Source organism: Citrus clementina, unplaced genomic scaffold (genome assembly GCF_000493195.1).
Source record: "Citrus clementina cultivar Clemenules unplaced genomic scaffold, Citrus_clementina_v1.0 scaffold_7, whole genome shotgun sequence".
Taxonomy (NCBI): domain Eukaryota; kingdom Viridiplantae; phylum Streptophyta; class Magnoliopsida; order Sapindales; family Rutaceae; genus Citrus; species Citrus x clementina.
The window spans coordinates 10,270,962-10,290,496 of record NW_006262075.1 but is presented as its reverse complement, the minus strand read 5'-3'; the positions used below and the strand labels follow the sequence as shown (position 1 = coordinate 10,290,496).

Here is a 19,535-nt window from a genome sequence, read left to right as displayed (position 1 = left end):
AACAAGATTATGTGTGGATGTTATTTATTAAATCTTATCGTTTCGTATTTAAACGGTGCATTTATTTATCAATGTAACAATAGTCAAGGCACAAGTTTCGTATTCCAATTCCATCCCCATTCTAGAATTGAAACAGTCATAGTCATTAGTCAAAGTCTGTTGAGTAACCTTGTAATGTTGTATCAAGTCTTGATTACTTTTCTTGCAGCATGGTAAGGAAATCTTTTCACACCAATTAATAAAACGAGTCGGCCGTTCCCCGTCAATTCATGACAAGTTAAATAGGTAAACAATGTGACCGGGTACCAGCTGCTTGGAAATTTCTAAAGAAAAATTTTTTGTAACTCTTTGTTCTGCTGCCAAAAGTCTACGGTCAAGAATCCATCACTTTCCCCAACTGCCCGACATCAGATAGCAATGAATATAGACCCATTAGGTGGCTGGAGCCCGTTGGCTTAAGAAAATTAAATTTCATGAATTTTTTTTTCTTTTAGTTAAGAATAGAGTTTTCAAATATCTTCCTAAACAAGCGAACGTAAAAAACTCAATATGAAAAGAGTAATTTATCATTGAAATTAGAGTTAGATATTTATTATTTAATACATTTTTTTTGTTTTATTCCTTGACATGCACCAGCAATTTACGTAAACTTATACACTAAATTTAAAATTTAGCTCGGCATTAATGAAGATCCGGAGCCTACCCCTGGAATATTGATATTTATAGTAGAAAAAAAAGTCTATGCCCCGATCATTTTATATTGCTACAACGACTTGTTCACGGAGGGTAGATAAGGGAAATGATTATTTGAGCCGCCGGTGCCATATACCAGTCAATTTATGCTGTTGTATGCAAGATAAAGATATAAATAAATGGTTATGTGGGTCACTAATGTATCAAGTCATAGTAGGAGCAATTGCTCTGTCAAATTAATTAGTACCCGTTTCTCCGTGCTTGAACTTCTCTTTGTTGAGTTCAACAATAGAGAGAAAAAAGCACTCCTCGGTTTTGGTTGGTTTCACCAGCTCTGAGCATCTTCAGTTGCCATGGAGGGCACCCACGATATTTTCATGGCTAGTACTAGCTTGCGTCGGAGCGCTTCTAGATGGAACACAAATTCCATCGGTGCATTTTCGAGGTCTTCAAGGGAAGAAGACGATGAGGAGGCTCTAAAATGGGCTGCTCTCGAGAAATTGCCTACCTATAACCGTTTGAGGAAGGGGATATTAACTACCTCACGAGGTGAAGCTAATGAAGTTGATGTTTACAACCTTGGGCTGCAAGAAAGGCAGAGGTTGATTGATAAATTGGTTAAAGTTACTGATGTTGATAACGAGAGGTTCTTGTTGAAGCTCAAGAACCGTATTGATAGGTAAAAAAACTTTCAGTTCTTCAGCAGCTGTAACTGATATTCATATAACTATTTCATGCTGTCAGTAATGTTCTGTTTCCACCTTAAACAAATAGAAAAGTTACATAATCCGTAAGCTAATCTTGAATTGCCTTTGTTTTAAACAAATATTAAGTTTGAATTGATTTCTCTCATATTGGATTGTAAAGGAGCAATCTACAGTTTTATGGACTAATCTTTTGGATAAAAACTCGGTGTCAGAGCAGGCCTTTTTCGAGAGAGTGTGTGTGTGTTTGTCAGAGTTCTTTTTTTTCATGTGTATGTTGTGTCCACCATTTTTATTTTTTTCAAGAGCGTGTTGTATTTTGGTCATGATTCTGATTTTTTTCTTTGATTTTTGGCAGAGTTGGAATAGACCTTCCAAAAGTCGAAGTACGATATGAACATTTGAATGTTGAAGCAGAAGCATTTTTAGCAAGTAATGCCTTGCCATCGTTCATTAAATTCTATACCAACATCTTGAGTACCAATCTTCAAATGCAAAAATTATTATTATTATTTTTAATCATCTTTTGTTAATTTCTTGGCTCCAATTCAAATAATCTGTATTTGTTTGCAGGATATCTTGAACTATCTCCGCATTATTCCAAGTAAAAAGAGACACTTGACAATCCTGAAGGATGTCAGTGGAGTCATAAAGCCGGGAAGGTGAAAATTAAATACCTATTGTTTCTTAATTTACTTGTTTTTCTATGAATATGTTGGTAGTGATCACAAATTGAGCCTATCTCTTTTCTCGCAGATTGACATTGCTTCTGGGTCCCCCAAGTTCTGGAAAGACCACACTATTGTTGGCTTTGGCCGGGAAGCTTGATCCTACTCTGAAGGTGATTATATAGTTAAAAGCTCTAATTATTTAGGAGGGGTTTGGCTTTTACCTTTGCTTTTCGATCTTTGATTTTCTCCCTAATTTGAGAATCAAAACATCTCTCTGTAGGTTTCTGGTACGGTTACATACAACGGTCACGATATGGATGAATTTGTGCCTCAGAGAACAGCTGCTTATATCAGTCAACACGATAATCATATAGGTGAAATGACTGTGAGAGAAACTTTGGCCTTCTCTGCTAGATGCCAGGGGGTTGGAACCCGTTATGGTAGGTGTATATATATATATATATATTTTAATTTCTTCCTTCAAGTAAAGAACTCAGATTAAAGGTTTCTGCCTTTTGGGAAGTGCAGAAATGTTAACTGAGTTGGCAAGAAGAGAGAAGGCAGCAGGTATTAAGCCTGATCCAGATATTGATGTCTACATGAAGGTGAGAGAAGCTGAAGTTTGTTTAAACTTTAAAACATGTTTAGCATTTAGCCAATTTGATTCCAGAAAAGAGAAAAAAAAAATTATTGGATGAGAAAAAAGAATAAAATCTGATGAATTATGAGTTTCAGTTTTAAGCCTGGCTTCAATCAAGTGCTCCTATGTCTGAAAATCCTAGTACATGAACTTTGAGATTCAATTCTTTATATCATTTTGTTGAATTAGATATATTTTAAGCTTGGCATTTTACCTTTCACCTCACTAGAAAATAGATTTAGATCGGAAACAACCTTATGGAGATTGATTTGAACTCTTGGTGATTGAGTTTCTTGTATTTCTCTGTCAATTCTCGTCTCAGGCTATAGCAACTGAAGGCCAAGAAGCCAATGTGATCACTGATTATTATCTTAAGGTAACATATTTATGAATCACTCTAAAATTGCGAATTATGATCAAGAACAAGTAAATAATGTCACTTGTTTGAATGGTTCTCCTTATGAACATATAGGTTCTGGGACTGGATGTCTGTGCAGACACCATGGTAGGTGATGAAATGATAAGAGGTATATCAGGAGGACAGAAGAAGCGTGTTACGACTGGTAAATACCAAACTCCATAAATTCATTTTGATTGTGGTCAGATAAAAAATAGTTATCTCTTTTCATTCAAACATATGATAAATCGTAAATTAAATTATAGGTGAAATGATGGTTGGACCAGCATTGGCACTATTTATGGATGAGATTTCTACTGGTTTGGACAGCTCGACAACTTTCCAAATTGTTAATTGTCTCAGGCAAAATATTCACATCAATAGTGGAACTGCTGTGATATCTCTCCTACAGCCAGCACCAGAAACTTATGATCTATTTGATGACATTATCCTTCTATCCGATGGCCAGATTGTATACCAGGGTCCTCGCGAACTGGTACTAGAGTTTTTTGCATCCATGGGCTTTAGATGCCCCAAAAGGAAAGGCGTGGCTGACTTCTTGCAAGAAGTATGCGGTGATAGAGCTCTATATTTGATGTTTCAGTTTCTAAATATTTATAGATAATACAGAAGCTTATAACATTCTAAAACTATAACGAGCCTCACACATTACTATTTCTATTCAATCTTTACAAATAATGTGTTCCAGGTCACATCAAGGAAAGATCAAAGGCAGTATTGGGCACATAAAGAGAAGCCTTACAGGTTTGTTACAGTCCAGGAATTTGCTGAGGCATTCCAATCATTCCATGTGGGACAGAAAATTTCTGATGAGCTTCGGACTCCATTTGATAAGAGCAAGAGCCATCGAGCTGCTTTGACCACAGAAACATATGGTGTTGGCAAAAGAGAGTTGTTGAAAGCTAACATCTCAAGAGAACTTTTGCTGATGAAGAGGAACTCATTTGTCTACATCTTCAAACTCATTCAAGTGAGTACCAACATAGTTTTGAATTGTTTTAATTGTTGCTTCATGTGATAACTATTTATTGATTGGTTTTTCCTCCTGGCTTTAGATTGCATTTGTTGCAGTGGTCTACATGACACTCTTCTTGAGAACAAAAATGCACAAAGATACAGTAACTGATGGTGGAATTTTTGCTGGTGCCATGTTCTTCGCCATCACAATGGTCAATTTCAATGGATTTTCGGAGATTTCTATGACCATAGCAAAGCTTCCTGTCTTCTACAAGCAAAGAGACTTCCGGTTCTTTCCTCCGTGGGCATATGCTATTCCCTCATGGATTCTAAAGATCCCTGTCTCGTTCCTGGAGGTTGCTGTTTGGGTTTTCCTATCATATTATGTTGTTGGGTATGATTCCAATGCTGGAAGGTAATCACAGAGAAAATGAACCAAATTTTTTAGTAACCAGTAAAGTTTTAGTTCCATGATCTCTTTATCAAGGTAGTTTATGTGATGGTTTTCATGTTGCAGGTTTTTTAAGCAGTACGTGCTGCTCTTGGGTGTTAACCAGATGGCTTCTGCATTGTTCCGATTCATTGCAGTAACCGGCAGAAACATGGTTGTTGCTAACACATTTGGTTCATTTGCATTACTTGTACTTTTGTCATTGGGTGGATTTATCCTTTCGCGAGGTACAGAAAATATGCTAATAAACCAGATTAAATTAGCTTCCTTAGAAAAATTTATCTTTAATACTTCCATTTCATTTTTTCATAATGCAGAGGACATAAAAAAATGGTGGAAATGGGCTTACTGGTGTTCTCCTTTGACATACGCACAGAATGCAATAGTGGCAAATGAATTTTTGGGGCATAGTTGGAAAAAGGTAATTCTTGATCTTTTTCCTTGATTGTGTATTTAGCTGTTAGTAACATTACTGATGCTGGTAACTTTTTCATATCACAGTTTACTCAAGACTCAAGTGAAACGCTTGGGGTGCAAGTTTTGAAGTCCCGTGGGTTCTTCGCACATGAATATTGGTATTGGCTTGGATTGGGGGCTTTGTTTGGCTTCGTACTGCTTTTGAACTTCGCTTACACATTGGCTCTTACTTTTCTTGATCGTGGGTTGCTCCTACCTTCTTCACTTTCTTAAATTACTTCTATAGCAGTGAGTTTCTGTTCTAATTTCCTCCAAAAAATTTTTACAGCATTTGAGAAGCCTCGGGCTGTCATAACGGAGGAAATTGAAAGTAATGAGCAAGATGATAGAATTGGAGGAAATGTTCAGTTATCAACCCTTGGAGGTAGTTCTAACCACAACACTCGCTCAGGTGATAAAAGTATTTTGATATATTTGAGGAAAAAAATGAGATACTTTTGTAAATGCCTTCTGAAGCTAATAAATTATGTTTAAAATGCAGGGAGTACAGATGACATTAGGGGACAACAGTCCTCTTCCCAATCCTTATCACTGGCAGAAGCGGAGGCCAGTCGTCCGAAGAAAAAAGGAATGGTTCTTCCATTTGAACCTCATTCCCTTACCTTTGATGAGGTTGTATACTCTGTTGACATGCCAGAGGTAACATTAATTTGAAAACCATTTAAGATGTTTAGAGGTTTTGTTGATTTCTTGATTCAATACTATGTAGTCGAGCATGATGATCAATTGGTTTGTTTAACTTCACAGGAAATGAAAGTTCAAGGTGTTCTTGAAGATAAATTAGTGCTTTTGAATGGCGTGAGCGGTGCTTTCCGGCCAGGGGTTCTTACAGCTTTAATGGGTGTCAGTGGCGCTGGTAAAACCACTTTGATGGATGTCTTGGCTGGCAGGAAAACTGGTGGATATATTACTGGTAACATAACAATATCTGGTTACCCGAAGAAGCAAGAAACATTTGCTCGCATTTCAGGATACTGTGAGCAAAATGACATCCACTCTCCTTTTGTTACCATATATGAGTCCTTGCTCTTTTCGGCCTGGCTCCGTTTATCACCTGAAGTTGATTCCGAAACCAGAAAGGTAGGCACTAAGTCACCTAGAGTGTTAGGTCATTAAGGGCTAAAACTAGTTAAACTGAGTCAACGGGCAGGGAAACAGTTAGATTCCCTAAATACATTAATGGACATAATTCATACTGATTTAGAGTTTTACCCTTGATTTACAGATGTTTATTGACGAAGTAATGGAGCTTGTGGAGCTGAATCCGTTGAGACAATCACTGGTTGGTTTGCCTGGTGTAAGTGGTCTTTCAACAGAGCAGCGTAAGAGGCTTACCATTGCGGTTGAGCTTGTGGCTAACCCATCCATCATATTTATGGATGAGCCAACCTCAGGACTAGATGCAAGAGCCGCTGCAATTGTTATGAGAACTGTTAGAAACACAGTGGACACTGGAAGGACGGTAGTGTGCACGATTCATCAACCAAGCATTGACATATTTGAAGCTTTTGATGAGGTAAGAAATGTTAATTCTAGATCAAACGAGCTTTAAGCTTTTTCCTTTTTTTTCTTCCCTTTGTTTTTTCTTTTCCTCTCATTGATTAATATTGTTCAAAAATACGTTGCAGCTATTCCTAATGAAGCGAGGGGGACAAGAAATTTATGTCGGGCCATTGGGTCGTCATTCTTGCCATCTTATCAGCTATTTCGAAGTATGATCTAATGGATATTCTCATATTACAATTGAAATCTAACTTGAAACAACATTGCAAGTGACTGGTTTATTTTATAATACGGAAATAGCTGATGAACGTACATTTGTTTTTTCTAGGCAATTCCCGGAGTACAAAAGATTAAAGATGGTTACAATCCAGCAACTTGGATGTTGGAAGTTTCAGCTGCTTCGCAAGAATTGGCTTTGGGGATTGATTTTACCGAACATTACAAGCGCTCAGATTTATACAGGTATGTTATCATGTACCACTAGTTTACATAACCAAAATCCATTCAACAGTTTGCCGGTGCATTTGTTTAGCTATAAATTAATGCTGATGTATGCCATGTGAATCAGGAGAAACAAAGCACTCATTGAAGATTTAAGCAGGCCTCCTCCTGGTTCAAAGGACCTCTATTTTCCTACTCAATTTTCGCAGTCATCTTGGATCCAATTTGTGGCTTGCTTATGGAAACAACACTGGTCATACTGGCGAAACCCACCATACACTGCTGTTAGATTTTTCTTCACGGCCTTCATAGCATTGTTGTTTGGCTCGTTGTTTTGGGACCTGGGTGGTAGAACGTGAGTTATAACTAGTTGTCTGGAACAGTTTTGCACTTGAATGTTATTCAAAGTCTCTTGTGGTTTCGTCTTCGTTTTGATCTTTATTTTGACTTTTTAATTTTCAGGAAAAGGAACCAAGATCTTTTCAATGCAATGGGTTCCATGTTTACTGCAGTTCTCTTCCTTGGTGTTCAATATTGTTCGTCAGTGCAGCCAATAGTATCAGTTGAAAGGACAGTCTTTTACAGGGAAAAAGCTGCCGGCATGTATGCAGGCATACCATGGGCATTAGCACAAGTAATTGTTTGACACATTTCATATATTTGAATTGTTAAATAACCGTGTTTCATTACTGACTTTTAATTTTCTTTCCTGCAGGTTATGATTGAGATTCCTTATATATTAGTTCAGTCAGTAGTGTATGGTGCTATAGTCTATGCTATGATTGGATTTGAATGGACAGCCGCCAAGTTTTTTTGGTATATATTCTTCATGTACTTCACATTATTGTTCTTCACCTTCTATGGCATGATGGCTGTGGCTTTGACACCAAACCACCACATCGCTGCCATTGTTTCAACTTTATTTTATGGATTGTGGAACGTCTTTTCTGGGTTTGTTATCCCAAGACCTGTAAGTCTCGTCTTCCCATTTCTATTTCAGATGCTAGATTTTTTCTTTAGGTTAAATAATTTTTGTTACTAATTCTTTCTTCATCTTTCAACTTGTCAAAAAACAGAGGATTCCAATATGGTGGAGATGGTACTATTGGGCCAACCCCATAGCTTGGACCTTGTATGGACTGGTTGCTTCGCAGTTCGGAGATATGGACGACAAGAAAATGGATACTGGTGAAACGGTGAAACAGTTTCTTAAGGACTATTTTGATTTCAAACATGATTTTCTGGGAGTAGTTGCAGCTGTTCTCGTTGTCTTTGCAGTGTTATTTGGATTTCTCTTCGCCCTAGGAATTAAGATGTTTAACTTCCAGAGGCGGTAGTAATTCTGATAGGTACTGCTGCTGAACATGCGATTCAGAAGAGAAATCGCGTCGCGGATGTTTTGGCTATGCTATAATCTTTTCATGCAATGTCCCGTCAGTGTATTGTTTATTTTGATTTAGCATTTTCATTGCTGGCATTGCAAGATATATTTTGTATACAAGATATGTTTTCTATCTTTTTAGATTAATAAATTTTCCCTCGCCAGTCAAGGTTATCTATAGCAGTTAATATTTTGTGAGAAGGAAATGATTATGAATCTTAGTTCCCAGAAAGATTACATTGATAGGTGAGAAAAGTTCACAATGAGTGATTCTTTTATACAAGAGATGGAGTAATCAACAAGCATATGCGCTTGATGTCATCTAGCCATAGGATTTGTTAGTCCTAAACTCTACGGCCCCAGATTTTTCTCAATGTGGTGTGTACCGTGTATCTGTGCATACAAAATTTTGGTGAAGTTTACGTTTTTCTTCAATGACAAGTTCACTCAGCCTTGCTCTGCAAGTCTCTTCCAGCCTTCCAGGAGAGTGGTGAAATCACAGTACTGGGCTTGTTTGCTCCGATTCCTGGGCCGTCTGTTGAGCGTTGGGCCAACTGGCCCATAGACCTAACTTCTTCAATAGAATCATACGTGTTGAGGAAGTACCGTGTGAAGATCTTCGCCAAAAAAAGAAAATAATAATAATAATAATAATAAAATTAAAAAAAAATCAATGTTTAGAAAATCATCCTTTAATTGACATAATTTTTTAATATTATTAAGAGCATTACTTTGATTTTAGGAAGGAAGGTGGGTAAAGCTCAAATGATAAGCGTGAAATTGGGTGAAATGGTGGTTTCTAACTTTTTTTTTTTTTTTAATTAAATCACGCTTTTGTTACATTTAAAATAATTGTATTTCATCTTTTGACAACTACCAATCTATTTTTTAAAACTATATATTCCTTTGAACAACCTTCAAGCAGACCAGACAAGCTGCAACAAAATTTTAGTTCTAATTATAAGATAAAATATTAGAAATAAAGCATCTACAAAGTGGACAAAATAATAAGAATTTTTAATATAACCGAACCAATATGATATCATGGAAAATAATAATAATAATAATAATAATATAACCAATGTGATGTCAACTTTGTTTTTATTATCCAAAATCCTATTGTTCGAACTTTTAGTGATTAATTAATATGATATCGACTTTAATTTTATTATATCATATGCCTGTGTCATTATATAAATCGTACAAGTTAAATTGTTATGTGGATAAAATTTTAAATTAATTCTTTAACCTTTTATTTTTCTAAAATTCGAATTAGGTTAATTAGTCAAACCTGTAAATTGTTTGAAATACTCAACCATAGGCAAAAGTCAAAGTATATTGCGCAGGAAAAAAAAAACCACAAAAATTCATAATGCTACCGGAAATTAAAAAAAAAAAAAACAACTGAATTTCAAATCATTGTTCAACAATGGAAACCGTCAAAAACGTCCATTTAATAAACAAGAATTTAAAAATCATCACTTGAGCTTAATTACTTAATCCGATCACCGAGCAAGAGTTATCTCCAAAGTCAACGTGAGCTTACTTTTCCCCCATAGACCCGACCGCATCTTAAAGAAAATAAAAAAAACCGAGTCCGGTTCGTTAACAAGAAAATGGAGAATTACAGTAATAACTTATAATTTTTAGAATACTCTGTTAACTTTTTATATATCAAAATTTTCACAGAAAATTTATCCAAATCACTGTTATTTGTTAAATTTTTTACTCTAACGTGTTATTAACACAACGTTGAGTTGCTCACTCTCTCTTTTCAAGAAGTTTAATACAATCATAGTATGTAAAAATGTGAACAAACCTATCAAAATGAGCTGCTTTAATGGAAGAAAAACTAAAATAAAATATTGTAAAAATATTTTAAACTATAATTTCGTCCATTGCAATAGTTTTAGGGTCAAAAGTATGATGTATTCTTTATATGACTTATTTTAATTTAACTTTTTACATGAAAACTATAAGGTGGTATTTGCTGAATTGGATTGAAGGGGAGAAGAGGCACGAAATAAAAGTGAAGGAGAAGAAAGTGATTTTCAATTCCATTGATTGGTTTTTTTACATGGAATTTTAATCGGAAAACGAGTTTTATGTTTATTTTCGTTGGGCAAAATGCCCTCATAGTTATTTTCTAAAAATTTTAATTTCTTTAAATTTCAATTGTTTTAATATACATTGAGACACTTTAGAGATAAAAAGATGACAGTTGAAAGAACGAGGACAGAATGAATTATAAAGTTGTGTACTGTTTGCAGTGTTAATAGATTATTTTGTTCTTTTTTTTTTTTAACTCCATGTAGTTTTAAAATCAATTAGTTCCGTCTTCATTCTATTAAAATTTGTCTATTTAAATATCAATGCTCAAAGATTATTGCTGCATAGCTGTCGTGTGACAAAGCATATATGAACTAAGATAAAAAAAAAATTTATACAGTACATGCTATTAATACAGTACATGCATGACAGAAAATTATTAAAAAGATAAAGCATTAAGATTATCACCGTTGGATCCAAAATCTTGTTCAATACAGTAATTAAAGAAGTGGAGACTTCAAGGCGACGACAGCAGATTTGCAAGCCAGCAAGCAGGAATATGAATATCCCCCCACTCGATCATTTAAACAAATTTGTTAATCGATCGATGCCGGGAGACACTAACAATGTTTAATCTAGTAATTTAAAAAAAATAAATAAATAAAGCACCGTAAGCATTTGAATTTAAAAAAATATGATCAAACGTTTGGGATGATTTTATATGAACAATATAATAGCTGCCGGCAGTGACTGGTTCGTTTTTTGGTGGCATATATGAGTACGTTAACGCGACTCGTCAAAGAAAGAGACAAAAGACATTGTTATGTATAATTCAAACCAATTAATTACGACCATTTGCGTGTGCTTAAATATCTCATTAACTCTCTTGATCACTTGAACAAATTAAGAAAGTAAGAAGAAAGCACTTCTGGGTTATCATCTCGAGTGAGTTGTAATGGAGGGTTTAGGAGGTCGTGATATGGTTTACACGGCCAGTAATAGCTTACGCAGAAGTGCTTCCAGATGGAGAAGCAACTCTCCAGGTGCCTTTTCAGTGTCTTCATCAAGAGAAGAAGATGATGAGGAAGCTCTAATATGGGCTGCTCTCGAGAAGTTGCCTACTTATAATCGTTTGAGGAAAGGGATATTGACTACTTCTAGAGGCGAAGCTAGTGAAATTGATGTTAACAATCTTGGACTGCAAGAAAGGCAAAGGCTGGTTGATAAATTGGTGAAAATCGCTGAAGTTGATAATGAGCAGTTCTTGTTGAAGCTTAAGAACCGTATTGACAGGTAAGATTTCTCTTTTTACTGAAGCTGCTGTTGATAATTTTCAGTTGACTATTTCCCGTAGTCAAAAGATAAATACTCGCCATATTGAGATAGTGCATCCAAGTCCAACCAATTAGAATATATTATTTTAGTAAATTTAATGAATCCTGCCAGTACACCCACAAAATTTTATTTTAAATTATGTAAACTCATAGTATTAAAGTGATTGATTGGTAAAATTTTCCTTTTTTTTTTTTAATTTTTTACTTTTCTTGATGCTGCAAATGATACCGTTAAAGGGTAAAATATTTATGTGGGATGAGTATACTACATCACCGTATTAAGATGATGAGCCCACTCCATTAGAACTAGCCATTGGGGAAAAAAAAAATCTCTAACAAAATTTTGACGAAAGAAAGATATGAAAATGTTAAAATATCTCGACTAAAAGTAAGTTATGCACAATTACTTAATTTTTTATTAAAATTTTATAATTTAATTTTTTGTCAAATAGTATCATTGAACTTTTATTTTAATCTCTTTGGATGGAAAACATCAAATTCATGACATCACCATGGGACCCACATAACTGAGGTGGCACACTCACCCGGTAAAAGTATTTCTCGGTCAACGGTTTTTCAACAATTGATATTCATATATGATTATTTTATGCCGTCAACGATTTTTGCTCCCATCTTAAACAAGTAGATTTATTTAAAAAAATTTATATTAGTTACGATATATTATTATTTTAATCAGAAATCTATCAAAATATTTTAATATTCGAAATAAACTCAGTAGCTGCACAATCAACATATTAATTCAAATCTCGACCAACCTGAATCGATTAGTTAAATAAATTTTCAATAAACATAAATTGCGTATGCATGCATGAATTTCTGTTTACAACTAACTGTTGAGTTATCACTTAATAATATTGGATAGTAGAGAACTCAGTAGGATAGTTTTTGAGTTGAAGACTGGATCTTAAACCTTGATAAAGTAGTATTAAAGCCGCACCCTAATAACTAGCATAAGGGGTGGAAGTTAAAAAGGGAAATTGAGTAAGAAAGTAATTGAATTCAAATTTATACAAATTTTTACATATTCTATATTTGGCCCCTCATTTTTCAAAGTTCCATAATCTAACTTAGTTGAGTTTATGATTTTTAGATCTGTTATGTTTCTCAATGTCCTTTTAGTGCTACAAGAAGTTTAAGGTTTCAACTCCCTTCACTTTGTTGTTAGTGTGTGCATTATTTAACGTGTGATGATATAAGGTTGGACCCAACATGGAAGAAACAAAATTTATGGATAACCATTTTTGTTTGATTTTTCATGTCTTAAGTTGTATTCAAGTTATGAAACGTTTTTAAGTGTGTCGTGCGTGTTAAGTAATGATTTTCCATCTTCCTTTGATTTACCTCAGAGTTGGAATAGACCTTCCCAGAGTGGAAGTTCGATATGAACATTTGAATATTGAGGGAGAAGCGGTTTTAGCAAGTAAAGCCTTGCCATCATTCATTAAATTCTATACCACCATCTTTGAGGTAGCAATCTTCGGACACAAATAATTACTTTTGTAAAAATTTTAGTATATTGAGTTAATCTCTCGGCTTAAGTTTAATAATCTGTGCATGTTTGAAGGATTTCTTGAACTATCTCCACATTCTTCCGAGTAGAAAGAAACACTTTACAATCCTCAAGGATGTGAGTGGAATCATAAAGCCTGGCAGGTGGGAATTTAAATTGATTCCTACTGTTCTTAATTTACTTGTAATTTGTGGGTTCTTTAATTATCTGAAATTTGTGCAGAATGACATTGCTTTTGGGTCCTCCAGCTTCTGGAAAGACCACATTTTTGTTGGCTTTGGCCGGGAAACTTGATTCTAGTCTCAAGGTGCTGTTTTTAACTTTTGTGAAAATTAAGCTCTTGGATTGGATGGGTTTGGCTTTTAGCATTGTAAAGTTCACACTTTGGTTTTATCTCTGATTGGAGAATCAAAATGTCTCTCTATAGGTATCTGGTAGGGTGACATACAACGGGCACAACATGGGTGAGTTTGTGCCTCAGAGAACAGCTGCTTATATCAGTCAACATGATAACCATATAGGCGAAATGACTGTGAGGGAAACCTTGGCCTTCTCTGCTAGATGCCAGGGGGTTGGAACCCGATATGGTAGGTTTTATATAGAGAATTTAGATTACAGTATGGTGACTTACTAAATGTAATATTAGCATAAAGATCATTGCTTCTGGGAAATGCAGACATGTTAATGGAGTTAGCCAGAAGAGAGAAGGCAGCAGGTATTAAGCCAGATCCCGACATTGATGTCTACATGAAGGTGAGAAAAGTTGGCTGAAGTTTGTTTAGAACATGTTTAGCATTTAACCATTTGATGATAGATGGTTTCAATTTTAACCTTTCATTCGGTCTGATGTTCTTGTGGCTTAAGAATCCTAGTATATGCATCGTTTTCTTAAATTGAAATTTACCTTATGGACTTAAATTAGAGTCAACCTTATAGAGATGTATTTGAACTCTTGGTGATTGAGTTTCTCATATTTCATTTTTAATTTCTCATGTCTCAGGCAGTAGCGACTGAAGGCCAAGAAGCCAATGTGATCACTGATTATTACCTAAAGGTAACATAACTATAACTCACTCTAAAATTGCAAATTATTCTCAATAACAAGTAACTACTCACACTTGTTTGAACACTTTTCATCACAAATATATAGGTTCTGGGACTGGATAACTGTGCTGATATCTTGGTAGGTGATGAAATGATAAGAGGTATATCCGGTGGACAAAAGAAACGTGTGACCACAGGTATAAGACAAACTCCATAAATTCATTCCTAATTTGCTCACAGATAAATGAAAAAGATCATCCCTTTTATTCAAATGTATGAAAATTTGTAATTGAAATTATAGGTGAAATGATGGTTGGACCAGCGTTGGCAATGTTTATGGATGAGATTTCCACTGGTTTAGACAGCTCGACGACTTTTCAAATTGTCAATTGTCTCAGGCAAAATATTCACATCAATAGTGAAACTGCCGTGATATCTCTCCTGCAGCCAGCACCAGAGACTTATAATCTATTTGATGATATTATCCTTCTATCTGATGGCCAGATTGTGTACCAGGGTCCCCGTGAACTAGTGCTAGAGTTTTTTGAATCCATGGGCTTTAAATGCCCCCAGAGGAAAGGAGTGGCTGACTTCTTGCAAGAAGTATGCACAAATAGATTTCTGCTTTTGACATTTTTCATTGACACGAAAAAAGCAAGCTCTTTGAAAATATGAGCTTCATTTCCTTTATTTATAAATAATACGGTAGCTTAGTTGTAACTTCTCATATTCAATCTTTTCAAATAATATGTTGCAGGTGACATCAAGAAAGATCAACAGCAGTACTGGGCACATAAAGAGATACCTTACAGGTTTATTACAGTCCAAGAATTTGCTGAGGCATTCAAATCATTCCATGTGGGACAAAAACTCGCTGATGAGCTTCGAATACCATTTGATAAGAGCCAAAGCCACCGAGCTGCTTTGGCTAAGAAAGTGTATGGTGTTGGCAAGAGAGAGTTGTTGAAAGCTTGCTTCTCAAGAGAGTTTTTACTGATGAAGAGAAACTCATTTGTCTACATCTTTAAGCTCGTCCAAGTGAGTATTAACTTAGTTCTTAATTGTTTTAGTTTTTCTTTTAAGTGATAATGATCTTTTGATTGTTCTTTTTATCCTGGCTACTAGATTGCAATTACCGCATTGGTAACTATGACACTGTTCTTCAGAACGAAGATGAAGAAAGATTCAGTAGCTGATGGAGGAGTTTACGCTGGTGTCATGTTCTTTGCTATTGTAATAGTCATGTTCAATGGATATGCAGAGATTTCTATGACCATAGTAAAGATTCCTGTCTTCTACAAGCAAAGAGACCTCCAATTCTTTCCACCGTGGGCATATGCTCTTCCCACATGGATCCTCAAGATTCCTATCTCATTCGTGGAGGTTGTTGTTTGGGTATTCTTATCCTATTATGTTATTGGGTATGATCCCAATGCTGGAAGGTAAATGAAGACAAAAAGAACAGATTTGCAAGTAACTAAGTGAAGTTTTTGTTACATGACTTATTTGTCCAACTAGTTGACGGGGTGATTTTCTTATTGCAGGTTTTTTAAGCAGTACTTTCTGCTCTTGGCAGTTAACCAAATGGCTTGTGCATTGTTCCGATTCATTGCAGCAATGGGCAGGAACATGGTTGTTGCTAATACGTTTGGGACAGTAGCATTACTCGTGCTTTTCGCATTGGGTGGATTTCTCCTTTCACGAGGTACGATAGGAAAATGAATTAACAACAATAATATTCTCTCTTAAAGTTTAACCTGAATCCTCATTTTTCCTATTAATATTGCAGAGGACATCAAAAAATGGTGGATATGGGGTTATTGGTGTTCTCCTTTGATGTATGCGCAAAATGCAATAGTAGCTAACGAATTTCTTGGGCACAGTTGGAGAAAGGTAATTCTCTGAATGAGCCTTGTCCATGATTATGTATTTTTCTTTTAGTAACGTGCTGATGTCTGTAAATTTTTTCATATAATAGTTTACGCCAGACTCAAATGAACCACTTGGAGTGCAAGTTTTGAAGTCTCGTGGGTTTTTCCCAGATGCGTATTGGTATTGGCTTGGATTGGGGGCCCTGTTTGGTTTTGTACTACTATTGCACATTGCTTTTACTCTGGCCCTCACTTTTCTTGACCGTGGGTATCTTTACCATCTTCACTTTAATTACTTCAAAAGTAGTGAGTTTATGTTGTAATCTTGTGCAACTATTCATGCACAGAATTTGATAAGCCTCAGGCTGTTATAACTGAGGATTCTGAGAGAGATGAGCAAGATACCAAAATTAGAGGAACAGTTGAGTTATCAACTCTTGGAAGTAGTTCTAGTCTCACAACTCGCTCAGGTGATAAAGCTCCTTTCAATACATATAAAATAAGATACTTTGTGAATGCCTTCTGATGCTAATTAATTATTAATTGTTGTTAACATTCAGAGAGTGGAGGCGACATTTGGGGGAGAAACTCTTCTTCTCAGTCCTTATCCATGACAGAGGCAGCTGGTGGTGTAATTCAACCAAAGAAAAGAGGAATGGTGCTTCCATTTGAACCGCATTCTCTTATCTTTGATGAAGTAACGTACTCTGTTGACATGCCACAGGTAACTTTAATTTTAAAACCTATTAATACATTTCATAAGTACTGATGTTATCTTGATTAATCATAATGTAGTCCAGAAATGATGAATAATTGGTCTAATTTAACTTTTTAGGAAATGAAACTTCAAGGTGTTCTTGAAGACAAATTGGTGCTTCTAAATGGCGTCAGTGGTGCTTTCAGACCAGGCGTTCTTACAGCTTTAATGGGTGTTAGTGGTGCTGGTAAAACAACTTTGATGGATGTGCTGGCTGGCAGGAAAACGGGTGGATACATTACAGGGAGTATTAAAATATCTGGTTACCCAAAGAAGCACGAAACATTTGCTCGCATTTCAGGATACTGTGAACAAAATGACATCCACTCTCCTTTTGTTACAGTTCATGAGTCTTTGGCCTTCTCGGCCTGGCTTCGTTTAGCTCCCGAAGTTGATTCTGAAACTAGAAAGGTTTGTACTGAATTCACCTGGAGTGTGGATTATTGAGAGCTTAAACAAGTTGAACTGAGTGCACTAGAAGAAGAGAAACAGGTCTAATCCCTGAATGCATTACTGGATATTGTTACTAATTTATAGCTTCTCCCTTGGTTTACAGATGTTCATTGAGGAAATCATGGACCTTGTGGAGCTGAACCCATTGAGACAATCACTGGTTGGTTTGCCTGGTGTAAATGGTCTGTCAACAGAGCAGCGTAAGAGGCTTACCATTGCGGTTGAGCTCGTGGCTAACCCGTCTATCATATTTATGGATGAGCCAACCTCAGGGCTAGATGCGAGGGCTGCTGCAATTGTTATGAGAACTGTTAGAAACACAGTGGACACTGGAAGAACTGTAGTGTGCACCATCCATCAACCTAGCATTGATATATTTGAATCTTTTGATGAGGTAATTAGAGAAGTTAATACTGGATCAAAGGAGTCAAAACTTTATCCTTTTAGTTTCATCTTATTCCCTTTCTTTAGTTTTTTACCTGTATGTTGATTACAATTGTTTAATTATACATTGCAGTTATTCTTAATGAAGCGAGGGGGACAAGAGATTTATGTTGGTCCATTGGGTCGACATTCTTGCCATCTTATCCGCTATTTTGAAGTATGACCTGATGAACATTCACATATTACAATGGAAATCTAATTTGAAATTTAATTTTGAAGTAACTTGCATAATTTACATCAGGAAACTCGCTGATGTTTCTGTACTTGTTTTCATGAAGGCAATTCCCGGAATTGAAAAAATAAAAAATGGTTATAATCCCGCAACCTGGATGTTGGAAGTTACTGCTGCATCCCAAGAGGTAGCTTTGGGGGTTGATTTTACTGATATTTTCAAACGCTCAGAATTATACAGGTACGTTCATGAGGTACTCATCAGTTGCATAAACTATTAATTAACTACAATCCATTCACCCCTAAGCCAATGCATTTGTTTATGTCACCATGAAAGCTGAAGTGATGCGTGGCAAGTGTTTCAGGGGAAACAAAGCACTTATTGAAGATTTAAGCAAGCCTACTCCAGGTTCAAAGGACCTCTATTTTCCTACTCAGTACTCTCAGTCAGCTTTCACCCAATTTATCGCCTGCTTATGGAAGCAACACTGGTCATACTGGCGGAATCCACCATACACTGCCGTTAGATTTTTTTTCACGACCTTAATATCATTGATGTTTGGGACACTGTTTTGGGACTTGGGCACTAAAACGTGAGCCACTCTTACATTTTATTTGAAGCCTGTTGTTTCATCTGCCTTTTAATCTTAAGTTTTTCAATTTTCAGGGGAAAGAACCAAGATCTGTTTAATGCAATGGGTTCCATGTACATTGCTGTTCTGTTCATCGGCGTTCAATACTGTTTTTCAGTGCAACCAATAGTATCTGTAGAGAGAACAATCTTTTACAGAGAAAGTGCTGCCGGAATGTACTCAGGCCAACCATGGGCATTAGCACAAGTAAATTGCTTGACACTTGATTACAAATATTTTGAAATGTATTAAGAATTGTGTTTCTATACTGATTTTTTTTTCCTTTTTCTCCAGGCTGCGATTGAGATACCTTATATTTTTATTCAGTCATCACTGTACGGTGTTCTAGTCTATGCTATGATTGGATTTGACTGGACAGCAGCGAAGTTTTTTTGGTACATATTTTTCATGTTCTTCACTTTGTTGTACTTCACCTTCTACGGCATGATGGCTGTGGCTATGACACCAAACCACCACATTGCTGCCATTGTTTCAACTCTATTTTTTGGATTTTGGAACGTCTTTACTGGTTTTTTAATCCCAAGACCTGTAAGTATCATTTTCCCATTTTCTATTTTTGATGCTACATTTGCTAGCTTATAGATATTTGCTTGCTAATTCTTTCCTTATGTTTCAATCTTGTCAATAAAAACAGCGGATTCCAATATGGTGGAGATGGTACTACTGGGCAGATCCCATGGCTTGGACCTTGTATGGACTGGTTGTTTCACAGTTTGGAGATTTAGAGGACAAACTGGAAAGTGGTGAAACCGTGAAACAGTTTCTTAGAAGTTACTTTGGTTACAAGCATGATTTTCTTGGTGTGGTTGCAGTTGTTGTTGCTGGGTTTGCAGCAGTCTTTGGATTTCTTTTCGCCCTCGGAATTAAGCAGTTTAATTTCCAGAGGCGGTAG

At 35.9% G+C, this 19,535-nt stretch overlaps 1 protein-coding gene and 1 pseudogene across 2 annotated transcripts; both read left to right on the top strand.

Annotated features, from left to right (window-relative positions):
- Positions 1-877: 877 nt before the first annotated feature.
- On the top strand, positions 878-8,567 carry LOC18036075 (pleiotropic drug resistance protein 1). 2 transcript variants are annotated; one of them, XM_024181317.1, is made up of 24 exons: positions 879-1,372; positions 1,756-1,869; positions 1,964-2,059; positions 2,154-2,238; positions 2,349-2,508; positions 2,597-2,673; positions 3,031-3,084; positions 3,181-3,271; positions 3,372-3,673; positions 3,815-4,096; positions 4,182-4,498; positions 4,601-4,761; positions 4,852-4,955; positions 5,036-5,192; positions 5,280-5,402; positions 5,493-5,650; positions 5,759-6,091; positions 6,237-6,527; positions 6,640-6,723; positions 6,843-6,976; positions 7,083-7,310; positions 7,418-7,589; positions 7,671-7,925; positions 8,032-8,567. In XM_024181317.1, the coding sequence occupies exons 1-24, from the start codon at positions 1,047-1,049 to the stop codon at positions 8,290-8,292; spliced, it is 4,365 nt and encodes a 1,454-aa protein (XP_024037085.1). In that variant the 5' UTR covers positions 879-1,046; the 3' UTR covers positions 8,293-8,567. The 2 variants fall into 2 exon arrangements, with proteins under 2 accessions (XP_024037086.1, XP_024037085.1); XM_024181318.1 differs by having other exon boundaries at positions 878-1,372; positions 4,601-4,955; positions 8,032-8,292.
- A 2,773-nt stretch (positions 8,568-11,340) lies between these two features.
- LOC18036115 lies at positions 11,341-19,535 on the top strand (annotated as a pseudogene).